The sequence below is a fragment of the Hoplias malabaricus genome, chromosome 3 (genome assembly GCF_029633855.1).
Source record: "Hoplias malabaricus isolate fHopMal1 chromosome 3, fHopMal1.hap1, whole genome shotgun sequence".
Taxonomy (NCBI): Eukaryota; Metazoa; Chordata; class Actinopteri; order Characiformes; family Erythrinidae; genus Hoplias; species Hoplias malabaricus.
In genome coordinates this window covers 52,662,050-52,675,528 of record NC_089802.1, presented here as the reverse complement: position 1 = coordinate 52,675,528, position 13,479 = coordinate 52,662,050, and the positions used below count along the sequence as shown (strand labels likewise).

Below are 13,479 nucleotides of genomic sequence, written 5' to 3'. Positions count from 1 at the left end.
TAAGTTAAAAGTGAGTATTTTGGTGTGGCTCAGGAGCCATCCTGCTCAGCTTGTGAACCAGAGCAGCAGAGAAAATTCCAAGACGTTCCTCGATTTGTGCTTTTCATTTGTTTTCAAATAGGAAAGAGAATAGCATGTCCACTGCACCACAACTTTTTATTCTGTTTAAAATTAGGTTCCACAATGGTTGAGAAAGTCTAGGCACTCTTGCTGTCCTGTAAGCGCTGGGCTCATAACCAAGCTACATGTAGTTATGTGGAGCAATACCTGAATAGCTTCAGTCAGAGTGCCATTATTGTGAAATATTCGCTCTCCTAGAACTAACCGTGGCATACATTTATTTATGTGCCATCGACCTAGCTCCTGCTACATCATTCAGACATATAAATCTTTAAAAAGTTAAATAGCAAGAGAACAATCTCAGCTTAACAATCATCAAAAAGACTACAAACCATGGAAGTGTCATGAATGTGAAGTTCCTCAGTTTCCATCAAATTTTAAACACAGAACAATTGTTTTCCCATAATCAACTAAAAAGGACTGGTAATGACAAATTTCCCACTTCTTAGCCATTTAATTGTTTTGTTTGTTTGTTTTATGTCACCATCAGGCCAGGAAAATACAAACCAATAGTATCACTTTCCCCAAACATCCTTCTTTAATTTACTTTTTGACTATGAAATATGTCAATGTACAGACAGAAAAGTGACTCATTACTTAAGCAGAGCTGGAACTCTCTAGGCCCAGGCTAAGGCACGTAAAAGGCATGAACTGTGCCAAACAATCAAACAATAAAGTAGGCGGCTTTGGATGCTTCCCTTAGTGCATAACATGGATTGAATCTTTATACCTACAAAATCATATCTGTGATATATTAGCCTGTAAAAGGGCATGACACACACTAATGACACTGAAAATTTCTAATGTGAGTATACCAAGTCTGAGTGACAATAGACTCTAGCAGTAATTTGGCATTTATAGAACAGTTATATTCATAACTAACATTTAATTTCATCCCTCATGACTGACAGAGGGCAGCTTTGTATGATATACACTAGCACAGTTAGGAGTGACTTGTGTCACTACCAGCTGCGCCACCATGCCACCCTAATCACATATTAATTGTTTGAGGACGCCCACTCTCACAGTCAAGGGATTATGAACTCCCTGCCGAACAGAGTGGAGCAGTACCCACCAGGGGCTGGCAGGTGTCTGTGGGGTGACCAGGAGGTTGCCATGTCAAATTTGGAGAGGAGCTTTCATGAGAAGAGGAATTGGGTGAAATCCATAAAAGCAGACAATGTGGCCAATCATAAGCTAGTTCATCCAGATCCACCTTCCCCATGCATCCACTAAGGACAATGTGTTGTTTCCCTGCTGGCAAAGTAATCTACCACCACAACTGTGCAGCAGTTCCAGATCTGCACCAGCACAAAGTGGTATGATATGACAAATTCTCCTCTCAGCTCCAAAACTTTCATGTTTTAGGACTAGCTCTCTGACATGAGGCTGCAGAGCGCTGATGTCTGCAAAGCCACATTCTGGCAATAGGAAGCATACTGGCCAATTAGCCAAATAAAGGAAGATTTTCATGCCTGATTTTATGAGAGGAGATAGGGCTGCCAAGGACCTTTGTAGGACCAAGGACCCAAAATGTAGAACTTCAAACTGAAAAAAATGGGTCCAAAATCTGAACCTCAGTAACCAAAGTAGCATTCAAAAAGATGCAGCATCAAGCAGGAGGAAGAGGGCAGCACAGGGGAGAGCCAGCGTGAACCCCTGTGTGAAAAAATCCCTTATATAAAATGACCCAAACGTGACAAATGAAAAAGAGAGCGACTTTTGCCCTTTTGTAGGGATTATATGTCACACACAGGATTATGCTGTAATAAAGACTCAGTCATTGCTACACATGGATGCAAGTGGGAAACATCCAAAGGCTAGGCTGCCCTCTGGTGATCAGGAGGCATGAAATAGAACTCCAAAAAGCTGCAGGACCATGGAAAATTGTCTGCAAGTCAGATTTCAAAGAAGTAAAAAGACATGCATCTCCAAGATGGTCATTTTAACAGTGAGCAAAATTTTTGACTCTCAGTCCATATTTACAAAGAGATTTATACTGATCAATTTAAATGACTTCTACAGTTCATTTATCATGAAGATTCACAAAATGCAAAGAGCAGCTTATTAATTTAATTGCTGTATAAATATGTCTGAAAACTGAATTATGGCTGCACATGAGCATGTGTGTATCTAAAGTAAGACGATTTACAGAAACAGCATCTTAAATTTCTGCTCAAAGTAATGAGGCACATAATATACACACATATAGAGTGTCGATATCACATATGCACGATAAAATAGACAAAACTTTAGAGCAAGTACTTACTCTTTTGAAACGAAGACCAGCTTTGTTTTAATGTATTTAAAGTACGGACTCTGCTCTGGAAAGAACAAATACATAAAGAGTGTCAGTTACACTGTACGCCGTGTTGAAATGTATTGCCCATATTCTTCAACACACATATGCTCCTAAGGCCTTGACACCCTGGTGTAATATTTGCTCAGGTCATTCTAATTAAAAGAATTATAAAATAAATTATTAAATGTGTTATAACTTTTGCAAAGTCCACATAGCTTGTATCGGCCCAATAAATTTAATGCAGTAAAAACAGTAGTTGTTTAAATTTAAATGTGCAGCCTCCACATCAATGGTAGCTTCATATGTATGGAAGTCACTCATGCCCTGGGCACTAGCACAGCCCCTTACCATGACAGATTTTTGTCATTGCATATTTCGCTAATTATTTGTGGTTTTATTAAGCTTTTCCCTTTTCTAGCTTTTTTGTTTTTAATACCAACTTATATTAGTTAATCACACAATATTATTGGAATTCATTTTAAAATTACATGTTAAATAAGTTATTTAATTACATTAGTGATATCATACTATAAACTACACTACCGTGTTACTATATTAATTTTAGTCCCCTAATATCTACATTGGTCACCAAATATATCAGTTTAGGCCTATTCCTTATTATCTAACAAATGTATGCTAATAATCATGTACTGGAAATTGCTTACCTCCAGTTTTCTCATTGTAGTATTTGCCAAATGCCTGGTCCTTGGGGGTATTTGGGTAGAGAAACTGAAGTGGATGCACTGGAGCATTCTCAGCCTCCATGATCTGAAAGTTGCGCAAGATTTCTGCTAAGGGAATCTGTTTCAGGTCCACAGAGGTGAATGGCTGCACCGACCGAACGATGGGTTTGCCTACATTCAGAAACAGACCTCCAATTATTATCAGACATAAAAAATAAACTGAAGAAAGAACTGAAATCAAAGTCAATACTCCCAAATATGGCTATCTATTCACATTTTATTACTTTTGCATTAGCTCTCACTGGCTCTTAAACCTCACATATATGCAATGATGTAATGATTTTGCCATTGGTACCATACTGAGGATGATTGTCTGGTTTCAGAATGCAGCACAAATGTAAGCCGCTGGGAAAGAATGTAGATTTATCTCATATACAGCTCCATGTACTGAAGAGAATTTTACAACACCTAGAAGCACAGAAGCCCACCTCTTTTTTGTGGTTGTGGGAAGGGGGTGGAACTAAAGTATAGTACTGTGTAGTATAATAAGATAAAAAAAATAAAAAATAAATATCGATTAGCCACATTAGCATCTTCATCATAGGATCTAATGGAAAAGTTAGCATGTCACCTTTAATATGTTTCTCTGCTCTTCTGCCTGAATCAGAGTGGGTTATACATACACAGACTACATAGCTTCAGCAATAGTCTTATTCCACTCATGAGTTTAAGAAAATACAAACACAAGCCAAGACAATTCAAGACAATTCCTTTGTCTCAGTTTTTCCACCTGTTTACAAGTAAATAGTGATCCTGCTGTCCCGTGCTCTGAGAGTGGATCATGACTGTCTGCCTAAATTTGCTTTTCAGTGAGAGATGTTTCCAAGCCACAGCAAAGCTGAGGCCAGATCCCAAATGTCTTCTTACACCTTATTTGTGCACTCACATTGTTTTGTATTTTGAAAAAAATGTTTGTGAATTTAAAAGTTTAGATTTACTGTCAAATGAGCATTTAATTACTGTCTCTATTATTAGTTGTATTATCTGTAAGCTGAACTATGTAGGGAGTACGGTGGTGCTCTTTGACTCTGCCTGAGCTCCTTTACTCACTGACACTGACAAACAGAGCTCTGTTTACAAATGTGAAGTGAATAGACAGGTCAGGCATCCTTGCTTATATTTGTTTCATTTTAACGTGTATAAAACAGCAATATAGTGGCTACATTGTACTATGACATCAGCGGCAAACCATGAATAGGTGAGCACTTACCATCATTAGAGTACTCCACCCAGCTGAAAGTGATTCCACCATCCCTGCAGCTCTCACTGAAGCGCAGGAGAAATGTTCCACCCTGCTTCTTCTTCAACAAGATCTTCTCCTTCCCTTTACTCACAAAACCCATGATTGACCTACCCACACAGTTAAGAAATAATATGCTTTGAGTTTAGCACAAAATTTATGTGACTATATACAGATTACATTTCTCTAAAATTACTTTAATAAATTGGTGGAATTGGCTCCCAATGTCTAAAGCTGAATACCTCCACTGAAGCTGACAGACAACCAAACCTGTTCACCTGTGGTGAATCCCTGAAAGTTAAGAACGTATTTTCCTTCTCCTGAAAAGCTTCCACTTTTGGAGCTATACTTTTGTGTGATTGCATTGATATAACACACATAAACACACTCACATACTTACCCATCTTGCCACAAATCTGAAAGGTATATTTTAACCAAGTTTAGAATTCCATCCAGCCAGATCCAGAGAGTAAAATGTGTGCCACTCATGTTCTCCTTCAAACAATAAGACAGACAAACATAAATAAATCAGCTGTGCCAAATTTCCAAATTTAATCCATTTGTCCAGTTTGACACTTTGGAATATTGAGTTATAGTCTAAATCCCAGCCGCTTGGACACTGCTATAAGTCTATGATTGTGCTCATCTAGTTAAAATACAGCTTTTATATGGCAGTATAAATGATAGTGTAGAGAAAATGTACATGTATGAATTAATAAATACATATTTTGTCATAAGAATATATAAATAATGAAATGTATGAAACTGACTTCTACTTTTATTATTTTACATATTTCCACATTTATTTATTTATGTGTGTCCACATTTCTAATCTCACTCTAAAGAAGAATTGGTCAATTTGGCAAAGAGTTGGGGCATCACAGCAGAGACATGTTTTGCTGTGCTTTCTGTTCATCTCAGCAATACAGTGACTCTATTAATCCAATAATAGAGCTGACTAATCCTGCTTTAGAGTGAGGACCCCTCACTCCATATTTAATGGGTCTCTTGATAAAACCATAATTTATGTAAAACAGCAATAGCACAGTATAAAGCTAGAGATCCTCTAAAACAAGTAACAACCAAACACATGTACAATACATATAAAATTGTTTATTCTGTTTTTTTTTTTCCTACCTTGCTGAATTTGGTCCAGGACATATTACAGTTCTTATAACTCTGCTGTTTTCCTAAAATCAATACAAAAACAGATAGCTTTTAATAAAAATAAAATAAAATCTGCTTAATGATAATTTATGAGAAAACAAAGACTGCCCTAGAAACTAGTGTATTTTTTTAAAGGTTACTTTTCAAAATGCCATGAACATGAACTTTTATATACAACTACTGAAGGTAGTTTGATTTGCTGGTTGAGTGTAAGTGTGACTTTTCATTGTTTGAGGCATCCATGTGCTGCTAAAATTATGAAAAGTGAAAGCCATATATACAGAATAGTACATACTTTACAAAAGATGGCTGTTTAGGGTTATTGCAAAGGAGACGTGTACTTATATATCATACAACCATCTATTCAATCTAATGTATCATTTTTTAAAGTGTCTTAAGATGTAATGAGACTATAAAAAAACACACTTAATAAAAAATAATCACCACAAGTTGAGTGCAACCTGATTTTCCTAATGCCACACTGCTTTTCCTAACCATATCTGTACTGTTATAAAGTAAGATGATATGAAAGGGGTACCAAAGAATTTCTGAGCAAGAGTCTCAAGCTGGTCTTCATTCAGACCACGATTAGCAACTGACATAAACTGCCAGCTCAGCATCTGTCCAAGTTGGCTCCAGGATGCTACTGGAGAATTTGCAAAGAACACCAGATTCTACCAACACACAGAGAGAAAGGCAGTGATATTAGTGACCACTATAAACTGTAAGACTACAATAATATGTGAATGTTTTTTTTTTTTTTCGTATGGGTCTTGGGGTCTGACCTTGGGGTCAGCGCAGAGTGTGTTGAACCAAAGAACAGACGCCCAAGCACTTTGCTGCTGACTGGAGTTGGAGATCACCACTACAGGGAGAGAGGAGGTCTAAAAGAGAGCCAGAGACAGAGAGAGAACAAAGTGGGTGAGAGAGACAGGGGAATGTAAGAGTGAGAAGTATAATGATATAACAGAGAGTGCAATAAACATAGGATAGAATGAAAGAGAGAAAGGGAGCAAGAAAAGAGTGGGACAACAAGACAGATATGTAATAAAAAAAAGAAATAAAGAAAGAGAGAGAAAATAAGACAGAAAAGTGATACTTTAAATTAAAAAAAAAAAATCAGTAGAAAGTTAAGTCTAGGATGGTGAATTTTTATAAACTATTAAGAATACAAAATGAATATGATCGCACCTCCAGAGAGAGAGAGAGCCCATGCAGGTCAAACTGTGTCTCAGCGTGTACACTGTGGAGTTCCTCTGTCACACTCAGAGAGAGCTGCTTAGAAAATATATATATATATATATATATATATTAGAATTTTGCATTGTTGAACATTAATAAACTGCCAAAAAAAACTTTATTTAGCTTTTTTTTATATTTTATGCACAAAAGTGTTTTAACCTAACTTTGACATTTACAGTCAGAACTGAAGGCCAATGTTAAATGGGAGAGATTTACAAATCACTGCATTTCAATTAGTATTTCTACTATTTTGAAACTATGAAGAATATTGAGTTGTGAATAAGTGCTAGAAATAAATGACAAGCAAAACTCACGTCATTAATTCCCTTTCCTCCAGCCCCAACTTTCTGCTCTTTTAGCGTCTGATTGAAAAAAAAAATGTTTTTATTAAAGGATAGACAGTAGCTAAATTATGACTAAAATATGAATTCAAATATTACACAAAGAAACCATATAAATGTCAGAAATTACCAAGTGCCTGAAGTCTGCCACCATGCCCCCATTCATGCATTCAGACATATTCAGGGCCTTGCTAACTGTTCCCAGGACATTGAATCTACGATACCTTCAGTACAAACAAGCACAAAAACACGCACAAATACACAAACACAAAATTCAGCAGGGTTGCCATGGACATTATGTGTTTGCCCTTATGCTTTTAGTCAATACATTTTGTAAATACATACCCTTTCACCTTTGGAGGATCCCTGTATAATGTAAAACAATTAAACAAGTTAGGCAGGTGAAGAATTTCACAATCGTAATTAACATTTTGGTTTTCAGTTTCTACATAATTTAATTTCAGCAGAAATGCTCTTACTTGTCAATGGACACTGTTACTTTCATGGCATGGTTGAGTTCAGACACTTTAAAAAGCAACCTGTAAACAGAGGTGCCATTAAAAGCATTTAAGCATTAAGCATAAAGTATTTAAGAATAAGAACAAATATCAGAACATTTATAATACCAACTGAGCATGGACCATGATAGAAATCACAGTTCAGCTATGAACGTGTTCATTTTCAAAATGTATCTATATAAATGTGGAAGACAATCGGTAGCTTTACTGAGGCAATTGCACTGTGAATTTAGGGCGTTTTTACACTAGAGCTTTTTTTCAGGACCTGTGTCAACCTTCTCTACAAGTTTGAAAGTGTGAAAGCTGCTTTCAAACCAGGCTGCGGTTCAGAGCACCAATCTCTGTTCCTTTTGAGGTCTGGGATTCGCTTCTAGTGGACTTGTGCAGTCTGCGCTTGGTGCCACATGTGGGGCTGCATGACTGGTTCATTTTGTTACATGACTGCTTTAACTCATTGCGTTACTTCCCTTTCCCACAACTACACATGTATAGGACTAAAGCAAGGTTACTGTAATAACTTTGTGGAGTGAGTCCACGGCTTGGCTGCACGAATCAAAATCTTGTCACATGAGAACAGTTGTGTTTGCTGAGCATTCTTTGCCTTGCATCCCAAAAGCATTGTTCCTCAACGCTTGTATTCACGGAAAATCGTTACAAACAGATGAAGCGTCTTCCTACCATTTTGTGAAGCTACATAACCACAGTGACTGGTATGTCATGATATGGAGTACAGAACACAACATTGTTTTCAATACGTAAGTTGTTTATAAACATAGCTTTATCTCACCTAGTTTTGAAAAAGAACTGAACATTTGTACGCAGTACAAGAGGGCCACGACCCTGTGGCATAGATGGCTGTGTTTCCACAATGAAAGAGCTGAACCAAACAGAAACGCACAAAGTAAATACGCAGTACATTTCATCATAAAAGTAGGTGTATTCACCTATGTCTCACACACCAGATAGCACCTAAAACTTTTTTTTTTTTGATAACTACACACCAGTTTAATCTTGTCAATTTATTACATTAAATTAAATATAAAGTTTAAATAATTTGCACATCACTGTACTGATTTTATTTACATTTTGCACAGTTTCTGAGCTATATTTGAAACTGGCTTGTACAACTTGTACATGTCTCTTCTCTGATGGTTATTAGCTTGAACTGAATTTGATGTGAGAAGAGAAATCTGGTGTGTCTGGTTATACCTCTTCAGCAGGGTGGCTAACAAACTGTCCACTCGCTCCTGCAATCTAGGTCTTTGAATTGTGATGGGGTCTTCCTCATAAGTCATCTTTCCATGCAGCTCCTCCAGCTTCTGAAGGAACTTACGTAGCTGGAACATACCCTCTCCTACCTGTGTGAACCTGTCCATGAAAGATAGGGTCAACCAATGGATGGCATAAGATGTTGAAACAATTAATTTGTTCACAGCAGCAAATTAATACTGTGTGATTATAGTCGCCTGATTATTTATATTATTGTATAGGCAGCATACTTTGATTTCTGTGATTGGATTACAGTCATTATGAGATTTTAAATTTGATAAAGAGACATGGACTATATGTCAGTAAGCAGGTTTTTCAGTACACACACACTTTTTTTTTTTTAAATGTACGTAACAAGTAATCGTTAAACACTACACACTTAAGTCAAGACTTGAGTCGTGAAATTATATCAAATGAGTCCATGAAATGCTATATCAACTCTTAATATAAAGGAATTTTTCATTTGGTATATGGTTTACTGAGCCACACCATTTCTCCAGAAGTTCTAGATTTGTGTTTTCTGGGGCTCCGATACATGAGATCTGCTGCCTGCGCCTCCATTCATCTAGTTCCTCTAGAATCAAGTCCAGGAGTAATTTTGCAGAATCCAAGTGAGATGTCATTTCAGAGAGAAAAATCTGAAATAGGTGGTGAAGACAGCATATTGATAAACTTCATTCATTAACAAATAATCTACAGTGATTTTAACAATCTATATATATATATACACACATACCAATCTGGAGTTATTGACCCTGTTGAGCATCTTCTGGAGCACATCAACCTGTTTTTTTCTCTCGTCTTCATCCTTTGTACCTATGATGGTAAATGATCTATGTTGAATGCGCACTGAGTGCTTCACCACTCAAATATGAAGTTTATAAAATTCCAGAAATCTCTATACGCAAGGGATAAGGCCCAAAACCAATATTGGCTGACTGTGTTCTTGGGGCATGTAGGAAGGTGTGTGTGGGGGGGGCCATGCTGCCACTCAGACATTGTTTCCTTGGAAAGCTTTGCTTATTTTAACAAGTCAATCCACATTCTTCATTGATAACAGCAGCATTGTCTTACAGCATTGTCTTATAGAGATGAGCTAAACTAGTTCTGACACAGTTAAAACATTTAGTGCAACACAAAATGAAAAAAATACTACAAGAAATACCTGAACTGTTCAGTTGAAATCCTATATCAAGCAATAATGGGAAAAAACTTTTCACTTTCAGAACTATACCAATTGGTCTTCTCAGTTCCCAAAATTGTACAGAGGGATGTTAAAAGTTATTTAACTTGAACATGTCAAATTTTAAAATGGGCAAATATTTTTCAAAAAGCAGAAATATTCCTGTTTTATATCTGAAATGTTGTCTTTGTACCATTTTCAATTAAATATAATAATACAATGATTAGCAAATTATTGCATTCTGGTTTTAATTTCACATTTTGCTGTGACTTAACTTTTCTGAAAATGGGGTGTGTACTAATATATGCACACACAATGATGTGTTAGAACCTCTGGCATGAGAGTTTAGAGCTGTTACATTAACCTTCCTATCAAAAGCTTTGTAAATACAGGGCATGATAAATATAGAGGCTGATCTCACCATCCATTTGGTGGGTTTGGTATTTAAAGTCAAATTCATCTTGTTGCTCCTCCAGGCACTTCACTGAGTGCTCCATCACCTGCCAATGAGTCAATGAATCAATTCATCATCAATCGATCAATCAGTGTACTGGTCAGTGAAAGTACGCTCCAGTTTACACAGTGAAACACACCTGAACCTTGTTTTTAAACTCCCTCATGTTCTTATCTATGTTTCTCAAATTCTCTGACTCCATGGGGTTTGGCTGAACCTGCAACATCTGCACCTATGGGAGACAGACATTTAGACAGCACACACACATACATATATATATATATATATATATATATATATATATATATATTTATAAATAAAAAAAGTGTATGAAGCCCAAAATACTGGAAGACATGGTAAGGGTGGTGACAATTGGAGGGGGTAATATTTCTGTTTACTTACTTCTTGTGCTAGCTCTGCATCTTGTAGGATAACTTTCTCTTTGCTCAGAAACCAGTGAATGAGTTCAGCCAAAGTGCAAGGATCTTCTTGGTACCTCTACAGGAAACCAAAGATGATATCACCCAGATTTCATTATTTTAGAAAAATGTAAGATAATATCATTAGAGTATGAACAGAATGTTATACCTGAAAGCTCTGTTTAAAACGTCTGAAATTGCATTGCATGAGAAAGGACCTCTCCTGGACAAAGCGGCTGTACTGATTGTCCAGATTCTCCAGCAAAACCTGGAAGAGCACCACTGCCCTGCATGTGTTCTGTGAAGCAGTTTTCCTAATGAAGAAAGACATTTCCAAGCAGAGTTAGCATGGTACCTGCATTGTGTGTTATTCTGTTGTTGTGGCACTCTTCACTATACTACCATCATTTAACTGTGCTCACTTTACTCCCTGAATAAGCTAACATTACAGTTTCCTTTCCTTTATTTAACTGAGGAATTTATAGAAGTTTGTCTCACTTTGCTGCACTCATACAAACTTCTATTACTAAAAAGGTTTTTACATCTGATTTTTAAAGATTGGCTGATTTGCACACTAACTCTGCATAGTGATTTATTATAAACTACATGTAGACACTTAAAAACATTATTTTTTTCATTTGTCATTTTAATACTTATATTTTAGCATGGGTTTAAGCTAGGGCTGAATGGTTTGGGGGAACATAACTGATTTAAATGGCAATCATTTCTCTATAAATTAAAGGGTCATGACAATTTTTATAATAAAAAAGGTTGTGCTTTGCTTTGGAATGCTAAATATGAAGTCAATAAGTTGTGGTGGTTGTCTTGTACAAGCACAGTATGTTTGCCTCTATTTGGTCTAAATCTGTTATACATTAATACATTTCTACAGGTTAAGGCTCTGTTTTGGTCATTTAGGCTGTATATAAAATGGCAGCACTTGTGATTTAAAAACTGCACTATTTGGGACTTCAGTATAAAAATTATTAATTTTTCAGCCCTATCTTCAGTGACTGTGCCTGCTTCTGAGTCTGGCAAAATAACTGTCAAAGGAGTTTCCCCACCAGATTAACATTCCCCACCATGTTAATCATGTCCAACCAGGGAGCAGACATGATTAACAAACATGATCATTTATAATCTTCACATCTTCTCTGTACAGCAAAAGACACAGTTTATTCTCCATAAGCAGGTCTGCCCACATAGCGGAAGCAATGATTAAAGGCCAGATGAAAGACATCACAACAGACATTATCTCTCTCTAAGATGATGTTATATCTGATAGTAATAAAATAACTGGGCCAGGATTATAAGTACAGGACAAATTGTTCTATCCTGCTTTCATTGGCTGATGAAAAATGAGAAGGGAAAGAGTCATGATCATTGGGAGTGAACTGCCAAACAAGCATTTCCTGATCATCTGCCTCGCCTTGGAGTCACTAGTTCAGTATTTTTGTTAATTTTGGAAAATATGATGTGATGTTATTGGCCAGTAACATGCCCATTTAACACTAAATCTCTGATTCATCCAGGCAAGTATGAATACACGTTTCATAACACGAAATGATGTTTTGCTCATTTTAATTCACTAGTAAATCTTCTTTGCTCACAATTAAAGATGCAATCTATAATAATATTTTACTGTACTTGGTCATAAAATGTCTGAGGTGTGTGGTCATGAATTAAGGAAACAGGCTAGTTTAATTAATTAATTAACAAAAACAAACATAACACGGAGGAGCTCGTCACCGTGGCTGCCATCCTCTGCGCCATTTTTTAAGGACCAGAGTTTGAAGCACTAGCATCCGTGAGAGCAGTACATTCTCTTTAAGAAGTGCCCGCTCTAAAGCTCTACTGGAATTTCAGCCTCAGATCCCACCCTCGGTTTAATCTTATTACAGTCCAAACCCATTGTGTTGCCAGATCTACAAACATAGTGACTTGTAGCCATGACAAAACTAAGTGAACAGAGTTAATGTTATTTTTTGACACCCAAAAATCCCCATTGCAGTACAGTGAGAGGAAATATTTGCCTTGTGTTTGAAAAGTTGAGGCAGTTTACAAGCAGCAACACTACACAACAGAGCCAGAGCTGCCTAATTTTCTCCTGAACAGGTAACAGCAAATAATTTCTGAAACAAATATATAAATACAGACGCTTATGAATAGATTAAAAGGAGTAAACGCCATTGGCTGTGTGTTTTATGTAAAGAAAGTGAGACACAGCAACGTTTGAAAGGTGTCAGGGCTGTGTTTTGTGTGTTTTATACAAAGAAGGTGAATAACACCATAATTGAAAGGTATAAATACCATTGTTTGATTGTTTTAAAGAAACTGAGGCAGATTCATGCGTGTTTCTCTGTGATGCGTGTGTGATTTAAGCAAATTAAGGAGTAAGAATTGTGTCTGAAAAGCCTTGCATATACACCTATTTAAGGTGGAACAGAGAAATCAAGCTTGGTAGTACACAGCATATTTTAG

The 13,479-nt window shown here is 36.6% G+C and overlaps 1 protein-coding gene across 4 annotated transcripts in view; it reads right to left on the bottom strand.

The window, feature by feature from the left end:
* The window catches only part of stat2 (signal transducer and activator of transcription 2), a 30,168-nt gene that overhangs the window by 7,448 nt on the left and 9,241 nt on the right, over positions 1-13,479 (bottom strand). For 3 of the 4 annotated variants that reach the window (XM_066665489.1, XM_066665488.1, XM_066665490.1), the window contains exons 3-22: positions 11,168-11,312; positions 10,982-11,077; positions 10,719-10,811; positions 10,547-10,625; positions 9,679-9,758; positions 9,432-9,580; positions 8,883-9,041; positions 8,461-8,550; positions 7,635-7,694; positions 7,501-7,521; positions 7,286-7,379; positions 7,129-7,176; positions 6,764-6,847; positions 6,358-6,456; positions 6,111-6,246; positions 5,543-5,595; positions 4,806-4,900; positions 4,376-4,515; positions 3,088-3,276; positions 2,390-2,444 (exon numbers count right to left, since the gene is read on the bottom strand). In XM_066665489.1, coding sequence (XP_066521586.1) covers positions 2,390-2,444; positions 3,088-3,276; positions 4,376-4,515; positions 4,806-4,900; positions 5,543-5,595; positions 6,111-6,246; positions 6,358-6,456; positions 6,764-6,847; positions 7,129-7,176; positions 7,286-7,379; positions 7,501-7,521; positions 7,635-7,694; positions 8,461-8,550; positions 8,883-9,041; positions 9,432-9,580; positions 9,679-9,758; positions 10,547-10,625; positions 10,719-10,811; positions 10,982-11,077; positions 11,168-11,312 — 1,965 coding nt within the window. Of the gene's footprint in view, positions 1-2,385; positions 2,445-3,087; positions 3,277-4,375; positions 4,516-4,805; positions 4,901-5,542; positions 5,596-6,110; positions 6,247-6,357; positions 6,457-6,763; positions 6,848-7,128; positions 7,177-7,285; positions 7,380-7,500; positions 7,522-7,634; positions 7,695-8,460; positions 8,551-8,882; positions 9,042-9,431; positions 9,581-9,678; positions 9,759-10,546; positions 10,626-10,718; positions 10,812-10,981; positions 11,078-11,167; positions 11,313-13,479 lie in introns of those variants that run through there. The other variant, XM_066665492.1, reaches the window with a different exon arrangement.